The 25862-nt window shown below is 49.0% G+C and overlaps 1 protein-coding gene across 4 annotated transcripts in view; it reads left to right on the forward strand.

The window, feature by feature from the left end:
- Positions 1-25862, forward strand: part of FLNC (filamin C) — a 132580-nt gene that overhangs the window by 36485 nt on the left and 70233 nt on the right. For 2 of the 4 annotated variants that reach the window (XM_082238677.1, XM_082238678.1), the window contains exons 2-9: positions 5060-5308; positions 13826-13923; positions 14500-14650; positions 15877-15995; positions 16719-16796; positions 17961-18123; positions 19673-19873; positions 21431-21556. In XM_082238677.1, the coding sequence (XP_082094803.1) occupies positions 5060-5308; positions 13826-13923; positions 14500-14650; positions 15877-15995; positions 16719-16796; positions 17961-18123; positions 19673-19873; positions 21431-21556 (1185 nt within the window). The remainder of the gene's footprint in view (positions 1-5059; positions 5309-13825; positions 13924-14499; positions 14651-15876; positions 15996-16718; positions 16797-17960; positions 18124-19672; positions 19874-21430; positions 21557-25862) is intronic. The other 2 variants (XM_082238679.1, XM_082238680.1) reach the window with 1 other exon arrangement.

Below are 25862 nucleotides of genomic sequence, written 5' to 3' on the forward strand. Positions count from 1 at the left end.
CGGACAGGAATAACCACAGACACATAATTTTCTTAACAAACGATGAACCATAAATTGGTCTTAACACTAAAGACCCCACCTCCCGTCTATTCTATATTTCGATTTCATATTACTTATTGCCAATACACACTTTTATCATAATTAAACTTTTTCTTAATATATCTTGATTCTTATATCTACCTTGCAACTATTACGGAAGTTCCTCGAATGCTGCAACAGAGCTTAAACTACTATATTTATATTTGAAATATTCTTTAAAATTTATATTGCGTTGTAGAATGCTAAGATTATTGTAAATTGTATAATGTGGAGGAAATCGAGTGGGAGGAAGGAGAAAAGAATAATATGATGGATTGAGGAAATAGAAATGTAAATGTATGGGGAGATGGGGAGGAAATGGTGTTGGCTTTGGTACATCTGTATTGCAATGTAATAGGTGAAAACCAATAATAAAAAAAGACTGCTGAAAAAAGAAAGAAAGAAAGAAAGAGAGAGAGAGAGAGAGAGAGAGAGAGAGAGAGAGAGAAACCTGTTCTCTGTTCGCCAGGCGTAATATCATACACCTCCACCATGCGCCTCCAATTGCCTTTACCCCAAATGACATGAACTATTATTGTTAATGTATCGGGTTCATGCGTGGAAAAGGACAAGAAAGGGTTCGTTTCGGTGTGCTGTTTAATTGGGGTGTGTTTTTTCCTGCAGCTGCGGCGCTTGTGAGCATGAGTCAGCAAGCATGTGAGAATGAGTCAGCGCCATCTGCCGTGTAATAATAATACTGTAATAATAATAATAATTTTATTATTTAAATGTTGTTGTGTTTAAGGCATAATCTGTAGGCTGTAAGGAGACTGTATCTGTCCTTGCATGCAACTGAAACTGTATTAAGCTCTCAGCAAAGCAACGGATTCTTCTCTGTTCTTTTGGCACACTCTACCGGCACTTTGCACATGCCCCAACTAAGACCCTGGAGAGGGAGGTTAATTGGGAATGGGGGGGGGGATGAGCTCAGACCTGCAGAGTCTAAGCTGTGACTCTGGTGGCTGAACCAAGAAGGCTCCATCTGAAGGATATTAGGAGCGAAACGAAACCTTGAACAGATTTGAAATCGGGCAGCAATATTGCTGAACCTGAAATTGACATCTGAAAATGAAGTTGCTGAGTTTTTGGTTTTGTTTTGTTCTTAAAGAAGCTGCAAGGAAGCTAGTAATTAAATCTCTCTCTCTCTCTCATTGGAACTGATGCTGAGGGCAAATATCCACTAATATTTCTGTTGCTCAACCGGAGTGTGTGTGTGTAAAAAAGGGCAGAAACTGCAGACTTGTTGTTTAGTCGTTTAGTCGTGTCTGTCTCTTCTTGACCCCATGGATCAGAGCACGCCAGTCCCTCCTGTCTTCCACTGCCTCCCGCAGTTTGGTCAGACTCATCCTGGTAGCTTTGAGAACACTGTCCCACCATCTCGTCCTCTGTCGTCCCCTTCTCCTTGTGCCCTCCATCTTTCCCAATATCAGGGTCTTTTCCAGGGAGTCTTCTCTTCTCATGAGGTGGCCAAAGTCTTGGAGCCTCAGCTTCAGGATCTGTCCTTCCAGTGAGCACTCAGGGCTGATTTCCTGAAGAATGGATACGTTTGATCTTCTTGCAGTCCATGGGATTCTCAAGAGTCTCCTCCAAAAGCATCAATTCTTCAGCTATCAGCCTTCTTTATGGTCCAGCTCTCACTTCCATACATCACTACTGGGAAAACCATAGCTTGAACTATACGGACCTTTGTTGGCAAGGTGATGTCTCTGCTTTTTAAGATGCTGTCTAGGTTTGCCATCGCCTTTCTCCCAAGAAGCAGGCGTCTTTTAATTTCGTGACTGCTGTCACCATCTGCAGTGATCATGGAGCCCAAGAAAGTAAAATCTCTCACTGCCTCCATTTCTTCCCCTTCTATTGGCCAGGAGGTGATGGGCCCAGTGGCCATGATCTTTGTTTTTTTGATGTTGAGCTTCAGCCCATATTTTGCGCTCTCCTCTTTCACCCTCAATAAAAGGTTCTTTAATTCTTGCAGACAGGAAGCTTTTAATTAAAGGCACAGTGTTGTCCCTTCCAAGTGTTGTGGAACTGCCATCAGCCTCAGCCAGCATTGCTGGCGGTAGAGGTCATTGAATTAGCTACCCTTGCGAGGAACTTTCCAGAAAAACCCTGCTCCTATGACTCGTGCAATTAAGCCAAGCCGTGTGCCAACGACTGACTTTTTTTTGGAGCGTCAGATGCAAACCTGACATCTGTTTCTTTCAGCCGAGGGTAATAACAGCTCAGATAAGTGGCTAAGACCATGTACAGCAGTGCCTTTTATTTGAAGTATTCGTCAAGGCTCCTCTGATCGTTTTTTGTGGGACTCCCAGTGCTTTTTTTTCTTTCAAAAAATGTTTAGGGGTTCTCTCATTTTCCGACTCATATTGAAATACTGCCCCTCAGTGAGGCCAAACTTAGATTCACAAAATGTTTAGGGGTATGCGTACCCCTGCGTCCCCCCAAAGCACTGGGGGCTTCTCTTGGCCTCAGTGAACAGTCCATGGGGTCACGAAGAGTCAGACACGACTAAACGACTAAACAACAACATCAATAAGGGACAGCAGCGGGACACGGCGCTGGGATAAGGGAGTTTCCCACCATATAAAGGACGGTTGACAGCTATTCCTTCGTGATGCCGGATGCCTCTGGTCCACCTAGAGATGCTGAATGCAGTCCATCGCAGCGCATTGCCGCAGCTCATGTTTGTTATGAAGCGGAGGAGAGATTGCTAAGGAAATGGGAGGCTGCCTTGCCCTCTGTAGCGAGTGTTTATGGAAAGACTGAGCTTGGAGGGAAAGAGTTCGGCGCAGTATTGCATTGTTGTTCCCAGGAACGGCTCGAAAATGTGTCAGAGATTCCTAGGGCAGCGGAGACGGGATTTCCCCGTAACCTCTTCACCCCCGCTTCTCAAACCTCGGCCTTCCTGCCGCCCATAGCAACCCAGCGCACACACAAAACCTGTTCCCAGCCTTTCCTGGGAAGAAGCCAAGTTACAGGGAACCAGGCAGAGGGCCTTCTCGGTAGTGGCACCCGCCCTGTGGAACTCCCTCCCACCAGATGTCAAAGAGAACAACAACTGCAAAGGCAGCCCTGTTTAGGGAAGCTTTTAATGTTTAATAGGTTATTGTATTTTAGTGTTTTGTTGGAAGCCACCCAGAGTGGTTGGGGGGACCCAGCCAGATGGGCGGGGTATAAATAAATGATTATTATTATTATTAATTTCCTTAAGAATGTTAAGGGCTTCCCAAAGGTCATCTGCTCCAGCCCCTGCTGCTAGGAAGAACCAGGGAGCAATGCGCTTCTCTGGTTTTATTGATTTGTAGAAGTGTCAGCATGCCACAAATTCATGCCATATAGCAGGGGTCAGCAAACTTTTTCAGCTGGGGGCTGGTCCGCTGTCCCTCAGACCTTGTGGGGGGCCGAACTATATTTTGAAGGGGGGGAGAGAACGAATTCCTATGCCCCACAAATAACCCAGAGATGCATTTTAAATAAAAGCACACATTCTACTCAGGTAAAAACCTGCTGATTCCCGGACTATCCACGGGCCGGATTGAGAAGGCGATTGGGCTGGATCCGGCCCCCCAAGCCTTAGTTTGGCTACCCATGCCATATAGCAAGGCGGTGTATACGTGATAAAACACAATACGCCACAGATACAGTGCAAAACGAGAATCAAAACGACACTTTTGTAAGCTTGTCGACATCAAAGAGACACATTGTCAGCTTTGCAACATTCTGATTCTGCCCGGCAAAAGCTGCTTCCTTCCTTTTAACCTTTCCCCCCTGAATTTCTGTGTAACTCGAAAACTTGCCTGCTGCATTTGGGGCCTTCTGGAGGAAATCCTAGAATCAGTGCTTTTTTCCCTAAAAAATGTTTAGGGACACAGTGGTACCTCGGGTTAAGAACTTAATTTGTTCTGGAGGTCCGTTCTTAACCTGAAACTGTTCTTAACCTGAAGCACCACTTTAGCTAATGGGGCCTTGCGCTGCTGCCGTACGATTTCTGTTCTCATCCTGAAGCAAAGTTCTTAAGCCGAGGTACTATTTCTGGGTTAGCGGAGTCTGTAACCTGAAGCGTATGTAACCCGAGGTACCACTGTACAGGAATGGGTTACTTCCGGGTTTTGGCGCTTTGCACATATGCAGAAGCACCGAATCACAACCTACGCATGCGCAGACACGGGCTGCGGGTTGCGAATGCTGCGGGTTGCGAATGTGCCTCCCTCACAGATCACGTTCGCAACCTGAGCATCCACTGTATATTCTTTGTATATCGTATTGTTGTTTTATTGTTATGACCGATGGCTGACGCAAACAAAGATTCATTCATTCTCATTCTCTGAAGTCAAAGAGATAAACATACAACCTTCTGTAGACCACATAACACCGGTCCTGAAATACCTACACTGGCTCCCAGTATGTTTCCGAGCACAATTCAAAGTGTTGGTGCTGACCTTTAAAGCCCTAAACGGCCTCGGTCCAGTATACGTGAAGGAGTGTCTCCACCCCCATCATTCTGTCCGGACGCTGAGGTCCAGCTCTGAGGGCCTTCTGGTGGTTCCCTCATTGCGAGAAGCAAAGCTACAGGGAACCAGGCAGAGGGCCTTCTCGGTGGTGGCGCCTGCCCTGTGGAATGCCCTCCCACCAGATGTCAAAGAGAAGAACAACTAGCAGACTTTTAGAAGACATCTGAAAGCAGCCCTGTTTAGGGAAGCTTTTAATGTTTAATAGGTTATTGTATTTTAGTGTTTTGTTGGAAGTCGCCCAGAGTGGCTGGGGAAACCCAGCCAGATGGGAAGGGTATAAATAAATTATTATTATTATTATTATTATAAAGCAGCCCTGCGTCGGGACGATTTTAACGTGTTGAGTGGGGTCATATTTGTGGGGTGCAAATTCACATTATTACAATTATGCTATGGATATTTTTTTAAAAACCAAGCAAAGTGCTCCTTCCCTTGTTGCTAACCCTTTCCCCCTCCGCCTTTCCTCCCGACAGACAGCAAGGCCATCGTGGACGGGAACCTGAAGCTGATTCTGGGGTTGATATGGACCCTGATCCTGCACTATTCCATCTCAATGCCCATGTGGGAAGACGAGGATGAGGAGGATGCCAAGAAGCAGACCCCCAAACAGCGGCTCCTGGGCTGGATCCAAAACAAGGTCCCTCAACTGCCCATCACCAACTTCAACCGCGACTGGCAGGACGGCAAGGCACTGGGAGCCCTGGTGGACAACTGTGCTCCCGGTGAGTAGGAAAAATAAGCCGCCGGATGGTGACTCTAGGCTTTGGTGTCCTTCATGCCTGGGTCCCTGGATGGACTACAAATCCCATCGTCCAGTGGGCTAAGCTGGCTGTGGAAGATGGGAGTTGTAGTCCACCCACACCGGGGAGGCCCAGGAGCAAAGAACGCTACTTAGCTCAGTGATGTCCATGCCAGCAGCTCTCCAGGGGTTTCAGAGAGGAGATGTTCCCAGCCCTGTGTAATAAACGAAAATCTGCCCTTATTCCCTTATCGGGGACACAAGAGCCCCTATACAGTCCTTTGTAGGTTCTCCATCGGTTGGAGAAAAGAACAGAGGCCAACCAGAGAATAGTGAGAAGCAAAGCAGCTTGTAAGCCTCGTCTTTATTGATCTGTTGCAACAGGGTGCTCCCCTCACACGCAGGAAAGGAGGAGGACCCAGAACAAAGGTGTGTCCGCCCTTATATAGACATTTTAAATTGCACCCCCTGGAATCCAAGACCACCCCCAGACACATCATACCTACATCACAGAAAAGGCGGTCTACAACAGAAATCTGAGTGCGTTGTTTACCTCCTGTCTGGCAGGTTACCCATTAATGCTTACTTGATTGGATTGCCTGGGGAGCCTGGCCAGTCTTTTGTAATGACAAATACTTATTTCCTGAGCCAGGTCACAGGCTCACACCCTATTCATACACAACCATACCCTCAAGGCAGGATTTGTGAAGGAAAAGACAATGGGGAGGCTTTTCCATTTCCCTTTGATTTTGCAGAGAAAACATTTGGTCAGTTTGGGAGCCAAAATGACTAAGCCGCTTCTGGCAAACCTGAGCAGTGCATGGAAGCACCGTTTGCCTTCCCGCTAGAGCGGTACCTATTTATCTACTTGCACTGGTGTGCTTTTGAACATCTAAGTTGGCAGGAGCAGGGACCGAACAACGGGAGCTCACCCCGTCACGGGGATTCGAACCGCCGACCTTCTGATCGGCAAGTCCTAGGCTCTGTGGTTGAGACCACAGCGCCACCCCATCAAGCGTAACAAAAGAGACATTTACATTTCCCTGTTTCCCAGCCAGGTTAATACCACCCTTTTGTCTTCATCTGGGTTTGTTATTTTTGGAATGGCTACCTGTCTGGCACTCAGGTATCAGGATGCCAGGGATTATCACTCGGGCAGAGGGGCTGCTGAGTAGCTGAGCTCACATGTCCATATGAATTTCTGAAGTTACCCCAGTGATCCACTACATAGAGACATTTACCAGTGAATTCTTACATTTGGTATTGTGCCGCAAAGGCCCTTTGAATAGGTAGGAAGAAACTGTGATGAAGTGTTTTGTGGGGACAAATCACACAAGTCACAAAAGCGATGGTGCTGATTTTGGTAGTGGGCTGCATGTGCGTGATATCTGCTGGAGGGGCAACCCCCCCAACCTATACATAAATTCCTGCAAGACTCCGAATATCCAATACTGTATAGAAAACTATACATAAATTCCTGCAACAGGTTTCAGACTTTCAGAGGCAAGGCTGAAACCTTTGCACCAGGATTGCCGAATTAGGATTACCGTATTTTTCGCTCTATAAGACGCACCAGACCACAAGACGCATCTAGTTTTTGGAGGAGGAAAACAAGGAAAAAAATATTCTGAATCTCAGAAGCCAGAACAGCAAGAGGGATCTCACTGCAATCCCTCTTGCTGTTTTGGCTTCTGGGATAGCTGCGCAGCCTGCATTCGCTCCATAAGACGCACACACATTTCCCCTTACTTTTTAGGAGGGAAAAAGTGAGTCCTATAGAGCAAAAAATACGGTATTTATGTTGCAGTCTTGGCTTCCTTCAGCTCTCTGGGACTGCAGCTGCCTAGCGCCGGCCGGTTGTTGGGAGTTGTAGTTGGGAGTTGTAGTTCAGAAAAGCTGGAGGGCGCCCGGTTGAGGAAATCCGCCTTCTCCCGTGTCTCCTCTTGGGCTGGTTTTGCTGCGGAGCTCATCTCCTCTTCCAGGACTCATCAGCCTAAACACTTCTGTCTCGGATTTATGGCTGCTGGGGGCAGGGGGAAGGGAATCTACCCTCTGCTCAGGAAAAGCAAGCCAAATTTGGGCAAACTCAGAGGTCTGGACGGATATGTTGGCAGTGGGAGCCCTTGGCTTGTTTGTGGGTTACGTATCTCGCCGTGTAGAGGGGTCTGACGTGGACTGTGGCCTCCTTAATGTTCAGAACTTAAATCCCCCCTCCATTTTTATTTTTATTTTTACATGGCAAGATTTCTCCGCAGGCAAACCTTGCTTAGCAACATCAGCGTGGCTTTCGATCAGCAACAGATCTATTTCGCTCTATTCAGTGATATTCAACTCAGAGCAAACCCACTGAAATGAATGGACCTAATTTAGTGATGGTGGTCAATTTCAATAGGCCTACTCTGAGTAAAGTCTGCTACCCATCATCAGTGTGGCTTTTGATGAGCTACAGGTCTCATCGCCGCAGATACGGCTCAGCCACGCTGCTCACTTGCCATGCGCTGTCGCGCCATGGAGTTGTGGGGCAGAGCTGCGCCCTAATAATAATAATGAATAATAATGAATAATAATATATGCCGCCCATCTGACTGGCTCGCCATAAGCACGTGCAGCACACGTTTAAAGTGCATGGTTTTGCCCAAAGAATCATGGGAACTGTAGTTCACTAAGGGTGCTTGGAGCCCTGTGAGGAAAACTACAGTTCCCACGATTCTTTGGGACATAGCTGGCAACCTTTCCCTTTTTAAAAGGGAAATTCCCTGATTCCGAACAGGATTCCTTGCAATAAAAGAGAAAAGTTGACAGCTGTGCTTTGGGAGGAAGTTATGTGCTTTCGACAGTAGCAGGCATGGCGAAACTTGGCTGCCCAGATGTTTTGGGACTACAATTCCCATCATCCCTGACCACCGGTCCTGTTAGCTAGGGATGATGGGAGTTGTAGGTCAGAAACATCTGGAGGGCCAAGTTTGGCCATGCCTGGCTTAGAGTGTCAGACTAAGACCTGGGAGACCAGGGTTCGAATCCATGCGCAGCCATGAAGTCCAGTGGGGGGGTCTTGGCCCAGTCCCTGCCTCTTCGGCCGGCCTTCCTTCCTCGCAGGGTTGTTGTAGGCAATAAATGAGAATGGGGAGAACCACACACGCAGCCTTGATCTCCACGGAGAAAAACATGGGGTATAAATGCCATAAAATTTATGGACATAAATTAATATGTGCGGTGTGGATCTGCCCAGCTGGCTGTCAAAGAAACTGCAGGGCTAAAGCAGCTGTCTTGCGGAGGTCTACTCAGAAGTAAGCCCCCCAGAGTTCACGGCAGTTTGGCCCCAGGTAAATGGGGAGCCTGTTGTCTTTGTCCATGGGGTTTTCTTGGCAGGGATACTGGAGTGGCTTGCCGGTTCCTCCTCCAGGTGGATCACGTTTAGTCAAAACTCTCCACTATGACCTGTTCATCTTGGGTGGCCCTGCACGGCATAGCTCATAGCTTCTCTGAGTTATTCAAGCCCCTTTGCCACGGCAAGGCAGTGATCCATGAAGGGAAGAAGAATTGATGCTTTTGAATTCTGGTGCTGGAGGAGACTCTTGAGAGTCCCATGGACTGCAAGAAGATCAAACCTCTCCATTCTGAAGGAAATCAGCCCTAAGTGCTCACTGGAAGGACAGATCCTGAAGCTGGGGCTCCAAGACTTTGGCCACCTCATTAGAAGAGAAGACTCCCTGGAAAAGACTCTGATGTTGGGAAAGATGGAGGGCACAAGGAGAAGGGGACGACGGAGGACGAGATGGTTGGATAGCGTTCTCGAAGCTACCAGCATGAGTTTGACCAAACTGTGGGAGGCAGTGGAAGACAGGAGGGCCTGGCGTGCTCTGGTCCAGGGGGTCACGAAGAGTCGGACATGACTAAACGACTAAACAACAACAACAAAATGGGGAACAGGATTGCGGCCACGTTAGTGGGACTTACACCTGAGTAGACACTTACAGGATTGTTGCATTCTCAAAGGAGAGGACCCTTTGCCCGAGAGCAACTCCCCCTCTCTGACAGCCGAAGGGACTGATTACATTGACGCTTAAGGGAACAGCACTCCACGCACGGGCAGAGGCACTCTTGTCCTGGACAGATTGCAGGGCCGAATCCTGCTGCCGTTAAAATATTGGCGGGGCTGGGTGCTTTGAGGCGCGATGAGTCCAGGTTCGAATTAAATGGAGAGGGGGAGGGGGATATCCACCTGTCCTGTCCCTTCTGAAAGCCTCAAGAGAAGACCCTGCTCCCGAGAGCTTTTGTTTCCTGCCTTGCACGGGGTTGGGCTGGATGACCTCCAGGTGTCCCACCCTCCCACATCGAGGATCATGTGATTCCTTGGCACCAGTGTGGTGTAGTGGTTAAGAGCGGTAGTCACGTAATCTGGGAAACCGGGTTCGCGTCTCCGCTCCTCCACATGCAGCTGCTGGGTGACCTTGGGCTAGTCACACTTCTGTGAAGTCTCTCAGCCCCACTCACCTCACAGAGTGTTTGTTGTGGGGGAGGAAGGGAAAGGAGAATGTTAGCCGCTTTGAGACTCCTGAAGGGGAGTGAAAGGCGGGATATCAAATCCAAACTCTTCTTCTTCTTCTTCTTGGCACTTGCATTCTTTGCGAGGCGGGAGGGTTGAGCGATGGACAGCTGAGCACTGGGCCTGGCGAGCCAAGTTGTGCTGGGGAGTTTACCTTAACAGAAGCCGCAGCCAGGCCTTATATGTCGATAGCTTCCCTCTGGGTCTGCCTCCTTCCTTAGTTCTTGGCATACTTTCTCTCCATCTCTGGGGATCCCCCAGGCTGCTGCTCGGCTCTCGCAAATGTTTGGCAATCCATCTCCAGCACAAACCTCTCTGCCCGTCCTTTGCAGTGCTCAAAAAAAAGGCCTCTTCCTCTCAGGGCTAGCGTCAAAATTGCTGTGCCCAGAGACTGGCAGAATTGTAGAGTTGGAGGGGGAACCTCAGTGGTCATCCATCCCAACCCCGGCAACGGTGGCAATCCGCTGTTCGGCGCAGCTGCCGTGCGTCACTCCAGAAACAGCCGTGTCAGGAGAAGCGGTCATACATATATATGTAATTTTTATTAAATTTTCTATTTTACAATTTAGAATAGAGTATTCATTTAAACCTTCTTCTCTTTCCATGGTTCATTTTGCATGGCATAATTCCCACCATATTTTAAATAAGCTAAGGGGTCAGCAAACTTTTTCAGCAAGGTCCCTCAGAACTTGTGGCGGACCGGAGTATAATTTGAAGGGGGGAGAAAAGAACGAATTCCTATGCCCCACAAATAACCCAGAGATGCATTTTAAATAAAAGCACACATTCTACTCATGTAAAAACACCAGGCAGGCTCCACAAATGACCCAGAGGTGCATTTTTTAAATATATCCTTAGTAAAAGGTAAAGGGACCCTTGACCATTAGGTCCAGTCGCGGACAAGACTGGGGTTGTGGCACTCATCTCGCTTTACAGGCCGAGGGAGCCGGCGTACAGCTTCCGGGTCATGTGGCCAGCAGGACTAAGCCGCTTCTGGCGAACTAGAGCAGCACACGGAAACACAGTTTACCTTCCCGCCGGAGTGGTACCTATTTATCTACTTGCACTTTGACGTGCTTTTGAACTGCTAGGTTGGCAGGAGCTGGGACTGAGCAATGGGAGTTCACCCCGTCGTGGGGATTCGAACCACCGACCTTCTGATCGGCAAGTCCTAGGCTCTGTGGTTTAACCCACAGCGCCACCCGCGTCCCTATATCCTTAGTAATTTGAAATAAATACATTTATGAGATGTACAGACAAGTAAACAAACATACAATCAAACAAACAAATAACAGAAAAATCAAACAAACTACCATAACCTACACTGTTAGGTTATAGTCCTGGTCAGTTTGGGAGCCAAAATGGCTTCGTGGCTGTTTTCCTGTGCTGCTTCAGACATGTGGTTTATATATTGATGTACGTGTTTGCTTGGTACATTTATGAACATTTATTATATGGAGGATGGATGGCGGCTAACAGATTGAGATTGAATCCTTACAAGACAGAAGTTCTGTTTCTGGGGGACAGGGGGTGGGCAGGTGTGGAGGTCTCCCTGGTCCTGAAGGGGTAACTGTGCCCCTGGACCAGGTGCGCAGCCCGGGAGTCATTCTGGACTCACAGCGGTCCATGGAGGCGCAGGTCAAATCCATGTCCAGGGCAGCTGTTTACCAGCTCCATCTGGTGCACAGGATGAAACCCTATCTGCCTGCGGACTGTCTTGCCAGAGTGGTGCATGCTCTGGTTATCTCCTGCTTGAACTACTGCAATGCGCTCTACGTGGGGCTACCTTTGAAGGTGACGCGGAAACTACAACTAATCCAGAATGCGGCAGCTAGACTGGTGACTGGGAGCGGCCGCTGAGACCACATAACATCAGTCTTGAAAGACCTACATTGGCTCCCAGTACGTTTCCGAGCACAATTCGGAGTGTTGGTGCTGACCTTTAAAGCCCTAAACGGCCTCGGTCCAGTATACCTGAAGGAGCGTCTCCACCTCCATCGTTCTGCCCGGACACTGAGGTCCAGCGCCAAGGGCCTTCTGGTGGTTCCCTCTCTGCAAGAAGCGAAGTTACAGGGAACCAGGCAGAGGGCCTTCTCGGTGGTGGCACCTGCCCTGTGGAATGCCCTCCCACCAGATGTCAAAGAGAACAACAATACAACTTTTAGAAGACATCTGAAGGGAAGTTTAAGGAAGCTTTTGTATTTTAATATTTTTTTTGGAAGCCGCCCAGAATGGCTGGGGAAGCCCAGCCAGATGGGCAGGATATAAATAAATTATTATTATTATTATTATTATTATTATTATTATTAGACCTCATTTTTTACTTCAGGGGAATAGATGGCCCTTGGGGGTCCCTCCTGTGACATCATTCCCAGGGTCTGTTCCACAAACGCTGGCCTCTAGCTCCTTTCTCTGCTGCAGGAGGTTGAGTCCCACAAAGGCAAACAGGGCACTGCCCTTCTAGTCACAGAATCACGGAATTGGAATTGGAAGGGACCCCTAGCGGTCATCTAGTCCAACCTGCTTCAATGCAGGAATCTCAGCTAAAACATACACAACAGGTGGCCATGCAACCTCTGCTTAAAAACCTCCATGGAAGGTAGACAAGGATTAAGTGTAAGGTGTTGTTGTTTAGTCGTTTAGTCGTGTCCGACTCTTCGTGACCCCCTGGACCAGAGCACGCCAGACACTCCTGTCTTCCACTGCCTCCCACAGTTTGGTCAAACTCATCTTTGTAGCTTCGAGAACGCTGTCCAACCATCTCGTCCTCTATCGTCCCCTTCTCCTTGTGCCCTCCATCTTTCCCAACATCAGGGTCTTTTCCAGGGAGTCTTCTCTTCTCATGAGGTGGCCAAAGTCTGGGAGCCTCAGCTTCAGGATCTGTCCTTCCAGGGAGCACTCAGGGCTGATTTCCTGAAGAATGGATACGTTTGATCTTCTTGCAGTCCATGGGACTCTCAAGAGTCTCCTCCAGCACCAGAATTCAAAAGCATCCATTCTTCGGGGATCAGCCTTCTTTATGGTCCAGCTCTCACTTCCATACATCACTACTGGGAAAACCAGAGCTTGAACTATATGGACCTTTGTCAGCAAGGTGATGCCTCTGCTTTTGAAGATGCTGTCTAGGTTTGTCATCGCTTTTCTCCCAAGAAGCGGGCGTCTTTTAATTTCGTGGCTGCTGTCACCTTCTGCAGTGATCGTGGAGCCCAAGAAAGTAAAATCTCTCACTGCCTCCATTTCTTCCCCTTCTGTAGACAAGGATTAAGTGTAAGGTGTTGGTTGCGTTTAGAATAGATTTATGAAAGATTTAGAAAACTTATCGATTAGAATATTTGTATGGGAAAAATACGGAATAACAGATACAAATCGGCTTCAAATGTATATTGGAAGTGCAATGTAAGCGATGGAAGACAATCAATGAAGTTTTATTATGGAGATATTTGTAGAATAAATTTTTCTTATTTTTTCTTTTTTCTTCCTTTTTTCTTTTCTGTTCTTTTTTATATAGGTGTGCTTATCTGAAAAATATATGTACCGTATGTATGTATTTGTATGTATTTTGCTTGTATTTTGTAATTATTATGTTAAATAAAGTTGCGCAACTTAGCAGGGAAGCAGCGGGAGGCAACGCCAGGGTGTGTTGGCTCCGCCTCCGATTGGCTCAGGCTCCGCCCACTTTTGGACCCCAACCATGGGCACCTTCTGCTGAGCCTTATCCGGTTCCGTGTCTTATTTCTCCCCTTTGCACTCCCTTCCTCAATCCAGTTCCGGTTCTTCGCGGCAGCCGGGGCGGCTCACGATAAATCCTGGAGTGGATCCAGTTCCTTTCCGGCTGGATCGGGCGATCTGTGCCAAGTGTGGCCACAATGCCCCTATTGTCTCTGGCTCTCCTGGCAGGCGCCCCCAAGGCTGGCGCTGCCCGTCTGACCCTGTCTTTATCTCTCCTTCCCATAGGCCTGTGCCCGGACTGGGAGACCTGGGATCCTAACCAGCCCGTGGAAAACGCCCGGGAAGCTATGCAGCAGGCGGACGACTGGCTGGGAGTGCCCCAGGTACCACCTTGGCAAAAAAACGGGGCATCCGAAGGGCTGGGCTCTCTGGACCAAAGCCACCCTTTCCCCTCTGCCTTTAAAAGTTGTCTGGCAGGCGGTAATCCAACCGGCGAAGCCTCTTTTCGTGCTTCGCCTGGTGACTTTCTGCCCGTTACGCAACAGGGAAGGGAGCGGCTTTGGCACGCGGGAGGAAAACCACTAGTGGGGAAGGGGTGTTATTCCTCTTCGGCGGAATAACATGGCCTTTTCAGTACTGGCCCCGACTTGGTGGAACGCTCTGTCCCAAGAGACCAGGGCACTGCAGGACTTGACATCTTTCCACAGGGCCTGTTCCGTCTGGCCTTTGTTTCGGGCTCAGTCTGCCCCTTATGTTTCTCTCCCCTTATGGTTTTGACTTTTAAAATGAGCCTGCATTTTAACCTGCATTTTAAATTGTTTTTTTTTTCTTTTTCCTTATTATGTTTTTACTGAAATTTTATTGGTGTTAGCCGCCCTGAGCCCGGCTCTGGCCAGGGAGGGCGGGGTATAAATAAAATTTATTACTATTATGATTATTATTACTTCTTCTCCTCGCAGGTGATTGCCCCCGAAGAGATCGTGGACCCCAACGTGGATGAGCATTCGGTCATGACCTACCTGTCTCAGTTTCCCAAAGCCAAGCTGAAGCCAGGGGCTCCCCTGCGCTCCAAGCAACTGAACCCCAAGAAAGCCAAGGCCTATGGCCCAGGTAAGTAGCCCTGGCCAAGCAGTCAAGAGAGCAACGGCCAAGGGAATTAATTGCTCTCTTCTCCACCCAACTCCCGGATGACCAGGAAAAGGCCTGCTCCCATCACTTTAAGAAAGGGATCAATCCAGATCAATCAACCCGAGAAGCCTTCTGTGTTCTGGAGCTAAAGCGGGGGCCTCTGGACTCTTCTTTCCATTTCATAGAATCGTAGAATGGGACCCCCAAGGGTCATCCATCCCAACCCGCTGCGAGATGCCGGAGTCAGAGCTGTAGAATCCCTGAAAGGAGTAATTCAGCCACTTTACAAATGCAAAGTGAATTAAAGGGCTCTGTTGCCCAAGGGCAAACAAACAAACAAACACTTTGGGTTTACAAATGCAGAGTGAATCAAAAGGGTCTGTTGCCCAAAGGCAAACAAACAAGTAAACAAACAAACAAACCCCACTTTAAAATACAGTGGTGCCCCGCAAGACGAATGCCTCGCAAGACGGAAAACTCGCTAGACGAAAGAGTTTTCCGTTTTGGAGGTGCTTCGCAAAACAAATTTCCTATGGGCTTGCTTCGCAAGACGAAAATGTCTTGCGAGTTCCTGCTGGTTTTTTTCCTCCCCCCCTTTCTAAGCCGCTAAGCCGCTTATCAGCTGATCTGATCAGCAGATAAGCCGCTAAAAGCCGCTAAAAGTGCTAATCCGCTAATCCGTCAATGGGCTTGCTTTGCAAGACGAAAAAACCGCTAGACGAAGAGAATCACAGAACGGATTCTTTTCGTCTTGCGAGACACCACTGTAAAGATTTGATGGGGAAGTTCCGTTGAAAAGCATGGGATGAGTGAATTGCTGAGGCAGGCGTTTAAAGAGCCCACAAACTAATCTGGATCATAGAATCGTAGAATCATTGAGTGGGATGGGTCCCCCCCAAATGTCATGTAGTCTAACCCCGCTGCGATGCCAAAATCTCAGCTGAAGCAGCCAAATCAGCTCACCGTCTGATTTAATAAGCAGATCAGGCAAAAGGCTTAAACAGAGACCGGGAGAAATCAAAGTTTGCGCAAGCAGATCGGGACGAATCCTTGATCTTTCGTGGAGGAGGGGGTTGGAACGGTTTTATGATTCTACGAGGATTCAGAAAAGGGGAAAATAATAATAATAATTATGAGAACTGGGGAACTGGAAAGAGATGTTGTTCCATCTACTGTATCCCGGCTAACGTATCTGACTTTCCGCACAGGGATCGAGCCCCACGGCAATACGGTGCTGAAACCAGCCCATTTCACAGTGGAAACCATCGAGGCAGGATTGGGAGAGGTGCTGGTCTACATCGAAGACCCCGAAGGCCACACAGAGGAGGTACTGGGCTCTGCAGCCTTCTGCTCTTCTCCTTTTTTAAAAAATACATTTTTATTGTTTTTTTTAACATATCATTTCCAACAATCATTTAACATAACTTCTTACCTTCTACAATATTTTAGACTTGCGTCAACAACCTCTGAAGATTTTCCGTTCTTTATCGCTTGTTCTTCATTTCTTCATTTCTCTGTTACTTTTAATTATCATTAACTAAGAATTCTCTTCGTGTTCTTTCTTGCAATATTTCAAGGAGTCCTCCTTACAGAACTTCTTGCAGTCCTACTAGCATAATCTGTTTATTATAATTGCTTTACAAATAGTTCGTATATTTACTCCGGTCTTCTAAGAATCTCTGGTCCCACAGGTTTCGAATCCTTCCTGTTAATTTATCTAGATCTGCATAGTCCATTAATTTCATGCCTTATGCTCTTCTCCTTGCCCTCCTGTAAGCCCCTGAGTTTTGTGGGGTCCTGCACCTAATCAAATTGAAATGGGAGGTTTTATGGGCAAAGGACTCTTGCAATACCAAGCAAGGATGGGAAGCATGCAGCCCCCCCCCAGCTGTTGACGGACTACAACTCCCATAATCCTTTGCCATTTCCCACGCCAGAGTCCAGCAACAAATGCAAGGCCCTATATTGCGGGACACTGCAGTAGGGACACGGGCGAGGGTGGGTCTTCCTAGGAAATAATGTCTCCTGCTTTCGTTCCTCGCCCACCCAGGCCAAAGTCGTCGCCAACAACGACAAGAACCGGACGTATTCTGTCTCCTACGTGCCAAAAGTGGCTGGCTTGCATAAGGTGAGATGCTCACTTCTCCTGTAAGCATGGAATCAGAGAAGAGTAGAGCTGGAAGGGACCCCAGGGTCTAATAATAATAATAATAATAATAATAATAATAATAATAATAATAATAATTTATTTATACCTCACCCATCCGGCTAGGTTTCCCAGCCACTCTGGGCGGCTCCCAACAGATTAAAAGCAGAATAAAACATCAAGATTAAAAACTTCCCTAAACAGGGCTGCCTTCAGATGTCTTCTAAAAGTCTGGGAGTTGTTTATTTCCTTGACATCAGATGGGAGGGCGTTCCACAGGGCAGGCGCCACCACCGAGAAGGCCCTCTGTCTGGTTCCCTGCAACCTCACTTCTCACAGGGAGGGAACCACCAGAAGGCCCACGGAGCGGGACCTCAGAGTCTGGGCTGAACGATGGGGGTGGAGACGCTCCTTCAGGTCTACAGGACTGAGGCCGTTTAGAGCTTTAAAGCACCAACACTTTGAATTGTGCCCGGAAACGTACTGGGAGCCAATGTAGGTTTTTTTGGACCGGTGTTATGTGGTCTCGGCGGCCGCTCCCAGACACCAGTCTAGCTGCTGCATTCTGGATTAGTTGTAGTTTCCGGGTCACCTTCAAAGGTAGCCCCACGTAGAGCGCATTGAAGTAGTCCAAGCGGGAGATAACCAGAGCATGCACCACTCTGGCGAGACAGTCCGCGGGCAGGGAGGGTCTCATCCTGTGCACCATATGGAGCTGGTAGACAGCTGCCCTGGACACAGAACTGACCTGCGCCTCCATGGACAGCTGTGAGTCCAGAATAACTCCCAGGCTGCGCACCTGGTCCTTCAGGGGCACAGTGACCGCATTCAGGAACAGGGAGTCCCCCGCACCTGCCTGCCCCCCCCAAACAGTCCTTCTGTCTTGTCAGGATTCAACCTCAATCTGTTAGCCGCCATCCATCCTCCAACCGCCTCCAGACACAGGACCTTCACCGCCTTCACTGGTTCTGATTTAGATGTCCAATCCCACATAATGCAGGGATCTTTCCTCGCAGGAACGTTGTTCCAAACCTTGATCGTTGTTATGCCCCTTTCTGACCTTTTGCCAGGGTGTGCCAGTCCAGGCTGCTTCCCTCTCCATACCCAAAAAATCACCCTCTTCCCCTCCCTGCTTTCCCACCCTAGGTCACGGTGCTCTTCGCCGGGCAGAATATTGACAAGAGCCCCTTCGAAGTCAACGTGGGCATGGCGCTGGGCGATGCCAACAAGGTGACGGCCCGGGGCCCAGGCCTGGAGCCCGTGGGCAACGTGGCTCATAAGCCTACCTACTTTGACATCTACACAGCAGGTAAGTGGCCAGGCAGAGGCCTCCGAGAAGCCTCTAGGCAGCCCTGCCCGACTAAGTGGCCCCAGTACATCCGAGGTAGACTGCCCTTGAAAGTGGAAGCTCCATGGCTAATTGCCGTCAATGGGCGTTTCTCCCGAGGGTTGCCAGTCTGCTAGCTCTTGACATGAACGTCTCCAAATTTGCCTGTATGATGCCCCCACTGCAGGTGGAAGGGAGGGCGCTTTGTCTCCCAGATGGGCGAGAGTGCCAATAATAATAATAATAAAAAATAATAATATAGTGGTACCTCTGGATTGGACGCGGGTGGCGCTGTGGGTTAAACCGCAGAGCCTAGGACTTGCCGATCAGAAGGTCGGCGGTTCGAATCCCCGCGACGGGGTGAGCTCCCGTTGCTCGGTCCCTGCTCCTGCCAACTTAGCAGTTCAAAAGCACGTCCAAGTGCAAGTAGATAAATAGGTACCACTCAGGCTGGAAGGTAAACGGCGTTTCCGTGCACTGCTCTGGTTTGCCAGAAGCGGCTTAGTCATGCTGGCCACATGACCCAGAAGCTGTACGCCGGTTCCCTCGGCCAGTAAAGCGAGATGAGCGCCGCAACCCCAGAGTTGGCCACGACTGGACCTAATGGTCAGGGGTCCCTTTACCTTTACCTTTGTAGCTCTGGATACGAACGGGATCCGTTCCGGAGCCCCATTCACGTCCAGAAGCGAATGCAACCCGTGTCTGCGCCTGCGCGGGTCACGATTTGCCACTTCCGTGCATGGGCGCAATGTCATTTTGACTGCCTGCGCATGCGCGAGCGGTGAAACCCGGAAGCAACGCGTCCCGTTACTTCTGGGTCGCCACGGAGAGCGACCCGAAACCGCTCTACCTGAAGCAACTTCAACCCAGGGTATGACTGTAATAATTATTATTTAAGAAGATTGTGTGTGTAGCTTGCAAACTTCAGCTCAGCAGGAGATGGATGCAAAGAATAGCTTAGACCAGGCATAGGCAAACTCAGCCCTTCCAGATGTTTTTGGGACTACAACTCCCATGATCCCTAGCTAACAGGACCAGTGGTCAGGGATGATGGGAGTTGTAGTCCTAAAACATCTGGCGGGCCGAGTCATCCGCTCCTTATTCCCAATTAACCTCCTTCTCCAGGGTCTTTCCCAATGACATCACCAGGGCTCTTCCCTGTGACATCACTCGGGGCGACCCATAGCTCTCAGTTTCGGTCTCTGAGATCTCAGGGTCTGGGGCGCTCCTCACTTGGCAACCCCAATATCCCAGCAGCCCTTTGAAGCGCGGATCGTGGCCCTTGTCCGGGGAGGGGGGACGGCCGGAAGGTTGTGGAGAGGACTGACATCTGTTGGAAGGGAGGGGGGCATCCGGCACACGATTCTTCCGACAGCCCGAGTCCTCGAACTGTAAAGTTGGAAGGGTCCCCCAGAGGTCATCCAGCCCAACCCCAATGTGAGGACACGGGTCAAACACTAGATGGAGTGGGTGGTGTGTGTGTGAGGGTTGGATCCGGAGCTGTGCCCCTCATTCCGCCTCTGCCCGACAGGTGCGGGGACTGGAGATGTGGGCGTGGTGATCGTGGACCCCCAGGGCCGCCGCGACACCGTGGAGGTGGTATTGGAGGACAAGGGCGACAGTATTTTCCGCTGCACTTATCACCCCGTCCTGGAGGGTCCACACACCCTTTACGTCACCTTTGCGGGGGCTCAGATCCCCAAAAGCCCCTTCACCGTCAACATCTCAGAAGGTAAGGCCGCCTAACGCTTCCTTTCCCCTCCTTCCTTCCTTCCTTCCTTCCTTCCTTCCTTCCTTCCTTCCTTCCTTCCTTCCTCCCCCCCTCCACATTTCCATGCCTGTCTTTTGCCTCCAAAATGCCACCCTAATCATTCCCTTAACACTCATCCAGCAGAAAGAAGCCTTTGCGGTCTGAGAGCGGCGAGGCAGCGTGGGGGAGTGGTTAGAGCGTTTCGGACTAGGACCCGGGAAAGACAAGGGTTCAAATCGCTCCCCTCTCCCCTTGGTCAGCGGGTGACCAGTCCCTGCCTCTCAGCCTAAGCTACCCTACCGCACAGGGTTGTCGTGAAAATTGAAAGGGGAAGAGGAGAATTGTGTGTGGGGTGATAAATTAATAAATTAAATCGCCGTCATCAAGGGGAGCCCGTGTGGTATAGTTGTTAGAACGTTGGATCCACGGAGATCTGGGTTCAAATCTCTGTTCGGGCACGAATATAGTCCATTTTGCACGTTCCTAGGAAGCACGTCTGCGGAAAGGTCTGGAATCTCGCAGCCAGCTCCCCTCTCTTCTTTGCACTGAAAAACAGGAATCTGGCACACCAGAAATTTCCTGACAAGAGCATTCCCCTGGGCACACAGCTGAGCTCCGTTCTCTAGCCTTAGTCCTCATTTTCTCACAAGCCCTCTCCCCCCCAAAAAAAACACTGTGTGTTTTAACCTGCAAAACCTTTGCCGTTTCGTATCCTCTTTGGGATCGCCGCACAACAGCCCTCTGAGGTCGGTTCTTAGGCTGCTAGGGCCTGAATTTGACTGAGCTAGATGGGACCTACTTCTGAGCCTTGGGGCTTCTGTGGCCATTTTACAGATCTGCAAACTGAGTCCGAAGGACAGTGACTTTCTCAAGGTCTCCCCGCAAGTTAGCAGGCTTGAAAGCTCTTCCCCTCTTAATCCTGGCTATTTGGGGATAGGGTGTGGTTCCTTCCTGGGAAGTGAACACACTCTGTGCAAGCTCAGAGGCAGATGTCTGACTGTTCTGTGCAAGGCTTCCCCCGGGGTGGGGAACTGGATCTCCCCAGTGGGTTGAATCCAGAGCTGGCTCCCCCTTTTGACTCAAAAGTGCCCACTTGTCAATCACCTGATTTCAGGGGATTCAACTTCGGAGGAAGAATGGGGAGTGTACTTTTAGCATGCTCCGGGTACCTCTTTTGCTACTTTTGCAGCCCCACCTTGAATTAGGGTTGGGGAAAACAGCCTTGCGGGCCAAATTAGGATGCCTGAGTTTTCGTTCTTCTTTACTGAATTTTCTTAATTGAGTTTATACACCGCCCTAGACCCGGAGGTCTCTGGCCGGTTCACAGGACAAAATCAAAATATTAAACCCTGGTTTCCCCATGCTTGCCGTAGGTAAATGACTAGGAGATCAGCATTCCCATTACACAGATGGGCAAACTGAGGCAGTCTGTCTGCTTTTGGGGGGGGGAGGCTTCTAGCTGGGCCTGGGGCTCTCCCTGCTTCCTCACCGCATCAAACATCACTAACTCATCCTCTCCTTTCTCCTCGGACCCTCCAGCGCCGTTCCCCCCGCCTCCGCCCGGCGTCTCCCCCCTCCAGATCATCCCTCAGTCCGTCCGCACCCCGCCCGCCGACAAGGCCAAGAAAATCCCACCCCCCACCATGCCCAAGCCGCGAAAACCAAGTTAGTAAGAGCAGGCCTGGCGAAGCCACGCTTGCGCCCGCGCTTCCTGGCATGAGATGGCCCGGCAATGGCATGGATCGGGCAGAGCCACCGTGTCCCGACCACCCAGACTCCTGTTTGGTTTGTTGGGTTGCTTGGTTTGTGGGGTAGGGGGAGAAGACTCATACGTTTTCAGCCCTGCGTCCACAGAGACTGCTAGGCGGTTTGCAAGGCAGTGAAAGACAAGCCCTTGCAAGACCTCAGCTGCTTTGACTGCCGGCTATACCAGGCGAGAAAGCCTCCCCATATAAAGATGAATGTGCTGCCCGAAATGTTATTTTTATTCCAAACAATCCCGGTAATAAGGGGGTTGGGTTACTTCAAAGAATGGCAAAAAGTAATAACAAAGTGGCGAGGGGAAAAACGAAGAATTAAATATAAATTACTTACAGATACTAAAGAAAGAGGAGGTTTTTCTCTGCGAGATTTGAAATTATATTATGAAGCATCTTGCCTATGTTGGATAAGGGATTGGATTTTGTTAAAAAAAATACAGATCTGTTAGATCTGGAAGGATATGAGAAAGCTTCCCCATAACCCTCAAGCAAGGGGTCCCCCCTTCTCAGCTTGGGGGTCCCAGCCCAGCAACTCTATCAGGCTGACCCCAGTGCCTTCCTCAGGAGTTTTGGGTTCTGCATGGCATCGTGCTGCCCCCAACCAAGCCCTGCCCCGTAGCTGCCCCTTTCCCACGTGCCTGTCGCTTGTGGCATGGACTTGAGGTCGTGCATTTGAGAGATGTGCCTGCACCAAAGGACCGGCATGTTCCACTTTGAGCTGCTGTGTCGCCTGCGAGCCGCAGCCTTTCCCCTAAGCGCCTCTGCGGCTTTCGCCTCCTCTGCCAGTCTAAGGGGCACCCATCCACCATGGGATGTGATCCAGGAGAGACAGTCAAGTACAGCATTCCTTAAAATGCTAGAGAAGACATGCCAGGGAATGTTTAGTCCAGCCAGTCGAAACTTCCTGTTCCTCCTGGCTGGAGCATACTTCCTTTTGCATGTGATAGAAGCTGGGCGTGACCTTACCTGTCCAGGTAACAAAAGGAAGAGTCACGCAGCACACCTCCCTCTTTTTGACTTCCTTCTTCGTTTGACCGGCTTTTAGCTAGGACTGCTCTGCTAGCTCTCAGCTAACAGAAGCACTGGGATTATTCCCCCATATGGGGTAGATCCAATGTACATATTTTCAGCTAAGTCTGCCTTCAGGGATCCAACTGTGAACTGATGTGAGTAAACTTCTTTTATCATCTTTGAATAAGATTGTGGCGTCTTTATTCTTTTAAGAGGGATTCAAGGGAACTTGAATAGAATAGAATAGAATAGAATAGAATAGAATAGAATAGAATAGAATAGAATAGAATAGAATTTATTATTTATACCCCGCCCATCTGGCTGGGTTTCCCCAGCCACTCTGGGCGGCTTCCAACAAAAGATTAAAATACAGTGGTCTGTTAAACATTAAAAGCTTCCCTAAAGAGGGCTGCCTTCAGATGTCTTCTAAAAGTCTGGTAGTTATTTTTCTCTTTGACATCAGATGGGAGGGCGTTCCTCAGGACGGGTGCCACCACCAAGAAGGCCCTCTGCCTGGTTCCCTGTAACCTCACTTCTCACAGGGAAGGAACCACCAGAAGGCCCTCGGAGCTGGACCTTAGCCTCCGGGCAGAACGATGGGGGTGAAGACGCTCCTTACCAGGAACGTACAATTCAATCTGAGACAGATTGAACTGTAGAATAGTGAGAGGCTCACACGAGCCTGCAACAAGCTATCTGCTGTGCATGTAAAAAGGGGGCATGTAAACTCTGCCGAGTAAAGGAACTTGCTAGTGCAAGTTTGGAAGGATATGAATAAACGATATATCCTCTCCTGTCACCCTGAACATGCCCACATCCACCCTCTGACTTCCATCAGCCACTGCCAGCATGGCCAACAATTTGTAAGGTGGGTGGGAGTCCCACAGCACCTCGGGGCACGGGGAGACCAGGTTGGCTGTTCCTGCACTAAACCATCATTGCTAATTCATTCCCCTCCATCTTCCCCTCCATCAACCCTCAATGTCCTTCTTTCCCCTATTTTGTACCTGTAAATATCCTTTAAATGTGCTTGCCTGATACAACTGGGGAGAAGGACCCCGAATATGGTCTAGGGCTCGAGGCCATTGATCTTCCATCTGGCCATTACCGGGTCGTGGCCCCGATTCTGGAGTCATTGCAGCACGGTCAGCGTAAGGGCATGTGATTAAAAAGTTAAGAAATGGGTGCCCGGGTGCATGCTTGGGTTCCAGGTGAGTCCTGAATCGGAAAAAGATGGAAGATTACAAAACTAGGTACAAGAGAAGGTGGTTTAAGCGCTCGTGATTCTCTGCAAAGCGGGTTTCTGGGGAATAATAAGGACATTAAAAGAGACTGCTGGGTCAGGCCCCTGACCCACCTAGTCCAATATCCTGTTCTCACAGGGTCAACCAGAGGCCCCAATGCGAAACCCATGAGCAGGATCTGAACTCAAGACCCCTCTCCCCTTCTGTGATTTTCATTCACTAGGAATTCAGAAGCATAGCCAGCATGTCTAGGAGCCATTGATAGCCCTTTCCTCCATGAATTTGTATAGTCCTCTTTTAAAGCCCTCCCAAGTCGGTCACCAATGCTGTGGCAGGGAGTTCCGCAGTTTAACCTTAACCTCCCAGCATTTAGCTTCACTGGATGTCCGTGAGTTCTGACGTTATGAGAGAGGAAGGAAACATTTTCTCGCTCCCACGATCTCCATGTTTATTTTTACGCACCTCTGTCGTGCCCCCAATTACTCACCTTGTTTCTAAGCTAATCAATTAATCTTTATTACGGTCCAGAGACCAAACAAATCGTTACAAAGCAATGCAGAATTCAGACAGCCTACCTCCGGGTTAAACAAGCATTTTGTTCAGACTTAAAGATAGGGATCATTGGTTCTTGCAACCACCGATAAAAACTTCGTCACTGCTAATGTTCTGGCGTTTGTCCGGTCTTCCAATAGGAACCTGACATAGTGAGACTCTGATTTTCCTGGGAAAGGTACCAGCAAGGGTAATATCAGTTCAGCCCTGGCTTGCTCATATTTTGCACAGTGCAGCAAAATATGTTTTATGGAATCGATGTCTTGAGCACACGAGCAAAGTCTGTCCTGGTAGGGAACTCCTCTCAACCTGCCATCCAACACTGCAGAAGGAAAGACGTTTAGTCTGGCTTTGGTGAAAAGCCTTCGATAATTTGGTACTGTCAGGTTTTTAATGTAAGGTGTTAACTTAAAGACATGCCCATACAGTGGTGCCCCGCAAGACGAATGCCTCGCAAGACGGAAAACTCGCTAGACGAAAGAGTTTTCCGTTTTGGAGGTGCTTCGCAAAACGAATTTCCTATGGGCTTGCTTCGCAAGACGACAGTGTCTTGCGAGTTCCTGCTGGTTTTTTCCCTCCCCCCCTTTTTCTAAGCCACTAAGCTGCTTATCAGCTGATCCGATCAGCAGATAAGCCGCCAAAAGCCTCTAATAGCGCTAATCCTTCAATGGGCTTGCTTTGCAAGACGAAAAAACCGCAAGACGAAGAGAATCACAGAACGGATTCTCTTCGTCTTGCGAGGCACCACTGTATTGTACTCCTACTGCCAACGGACAACAGACTGCGTGTGATCGAGATCGCAAGTCACTGTGTGCATTATCCCATAATCTTTGCTTTAACGTTTTTAGGGCGGCTTCATAACCCAGGTAATAAAGTTGCGGGGGGTGACAGACCAATAGAGGTGGCTTTTCTAGCCATGGTTTTCTGCCATTTGCTGACAAATTCCTCATTGGTCAGGTGTTGGTACAAACCCTTCCCAAGAACAAGCTAAAATGTCCTGTATGCTGCAACCTTTCTCCAGTTCCTGCATCCCATTGATCATTTGGGCTGCCCCTTTCTGAACCGAAACAGCTTGTTTTGTTTTTGTAGTTTCGCTTGCAAACGTGGGTCAGTGATGACCCCACGGAGCTGTGGGCAGCTGACGTAGGGTACCCCTTGTGACTTACACAGTTTTAAACAAAAGATAGAAAGGGAAACCCATGCCCAATGCCCGAGAAACTCCAGCTAGAGTAATAATAATAATAATAATAATAATAATAATAATAATAATAATAATTTATTATCTGTACCCCGCCCATATGGCTGGGTTTCCCCAGCCACTCTGGGCAGCTTCCAACAAAAATTAAAAATACATCAAGATGTCACACATTAAAAACTTCCCTGAACAGCCTTCAGATGTTTTCT

This window comes from Podarcis vaucheri, assembly GCF_965113315.1.
Source record: "Podarcis vaucheri genome assembly, chromosome: 10".
Lineage (NCBI taxonomy): Eukaryota > Metazoa > Chordata > Lepidosauria > Squamata > Lacertidae > Podarcis > Podarcis vaucheri.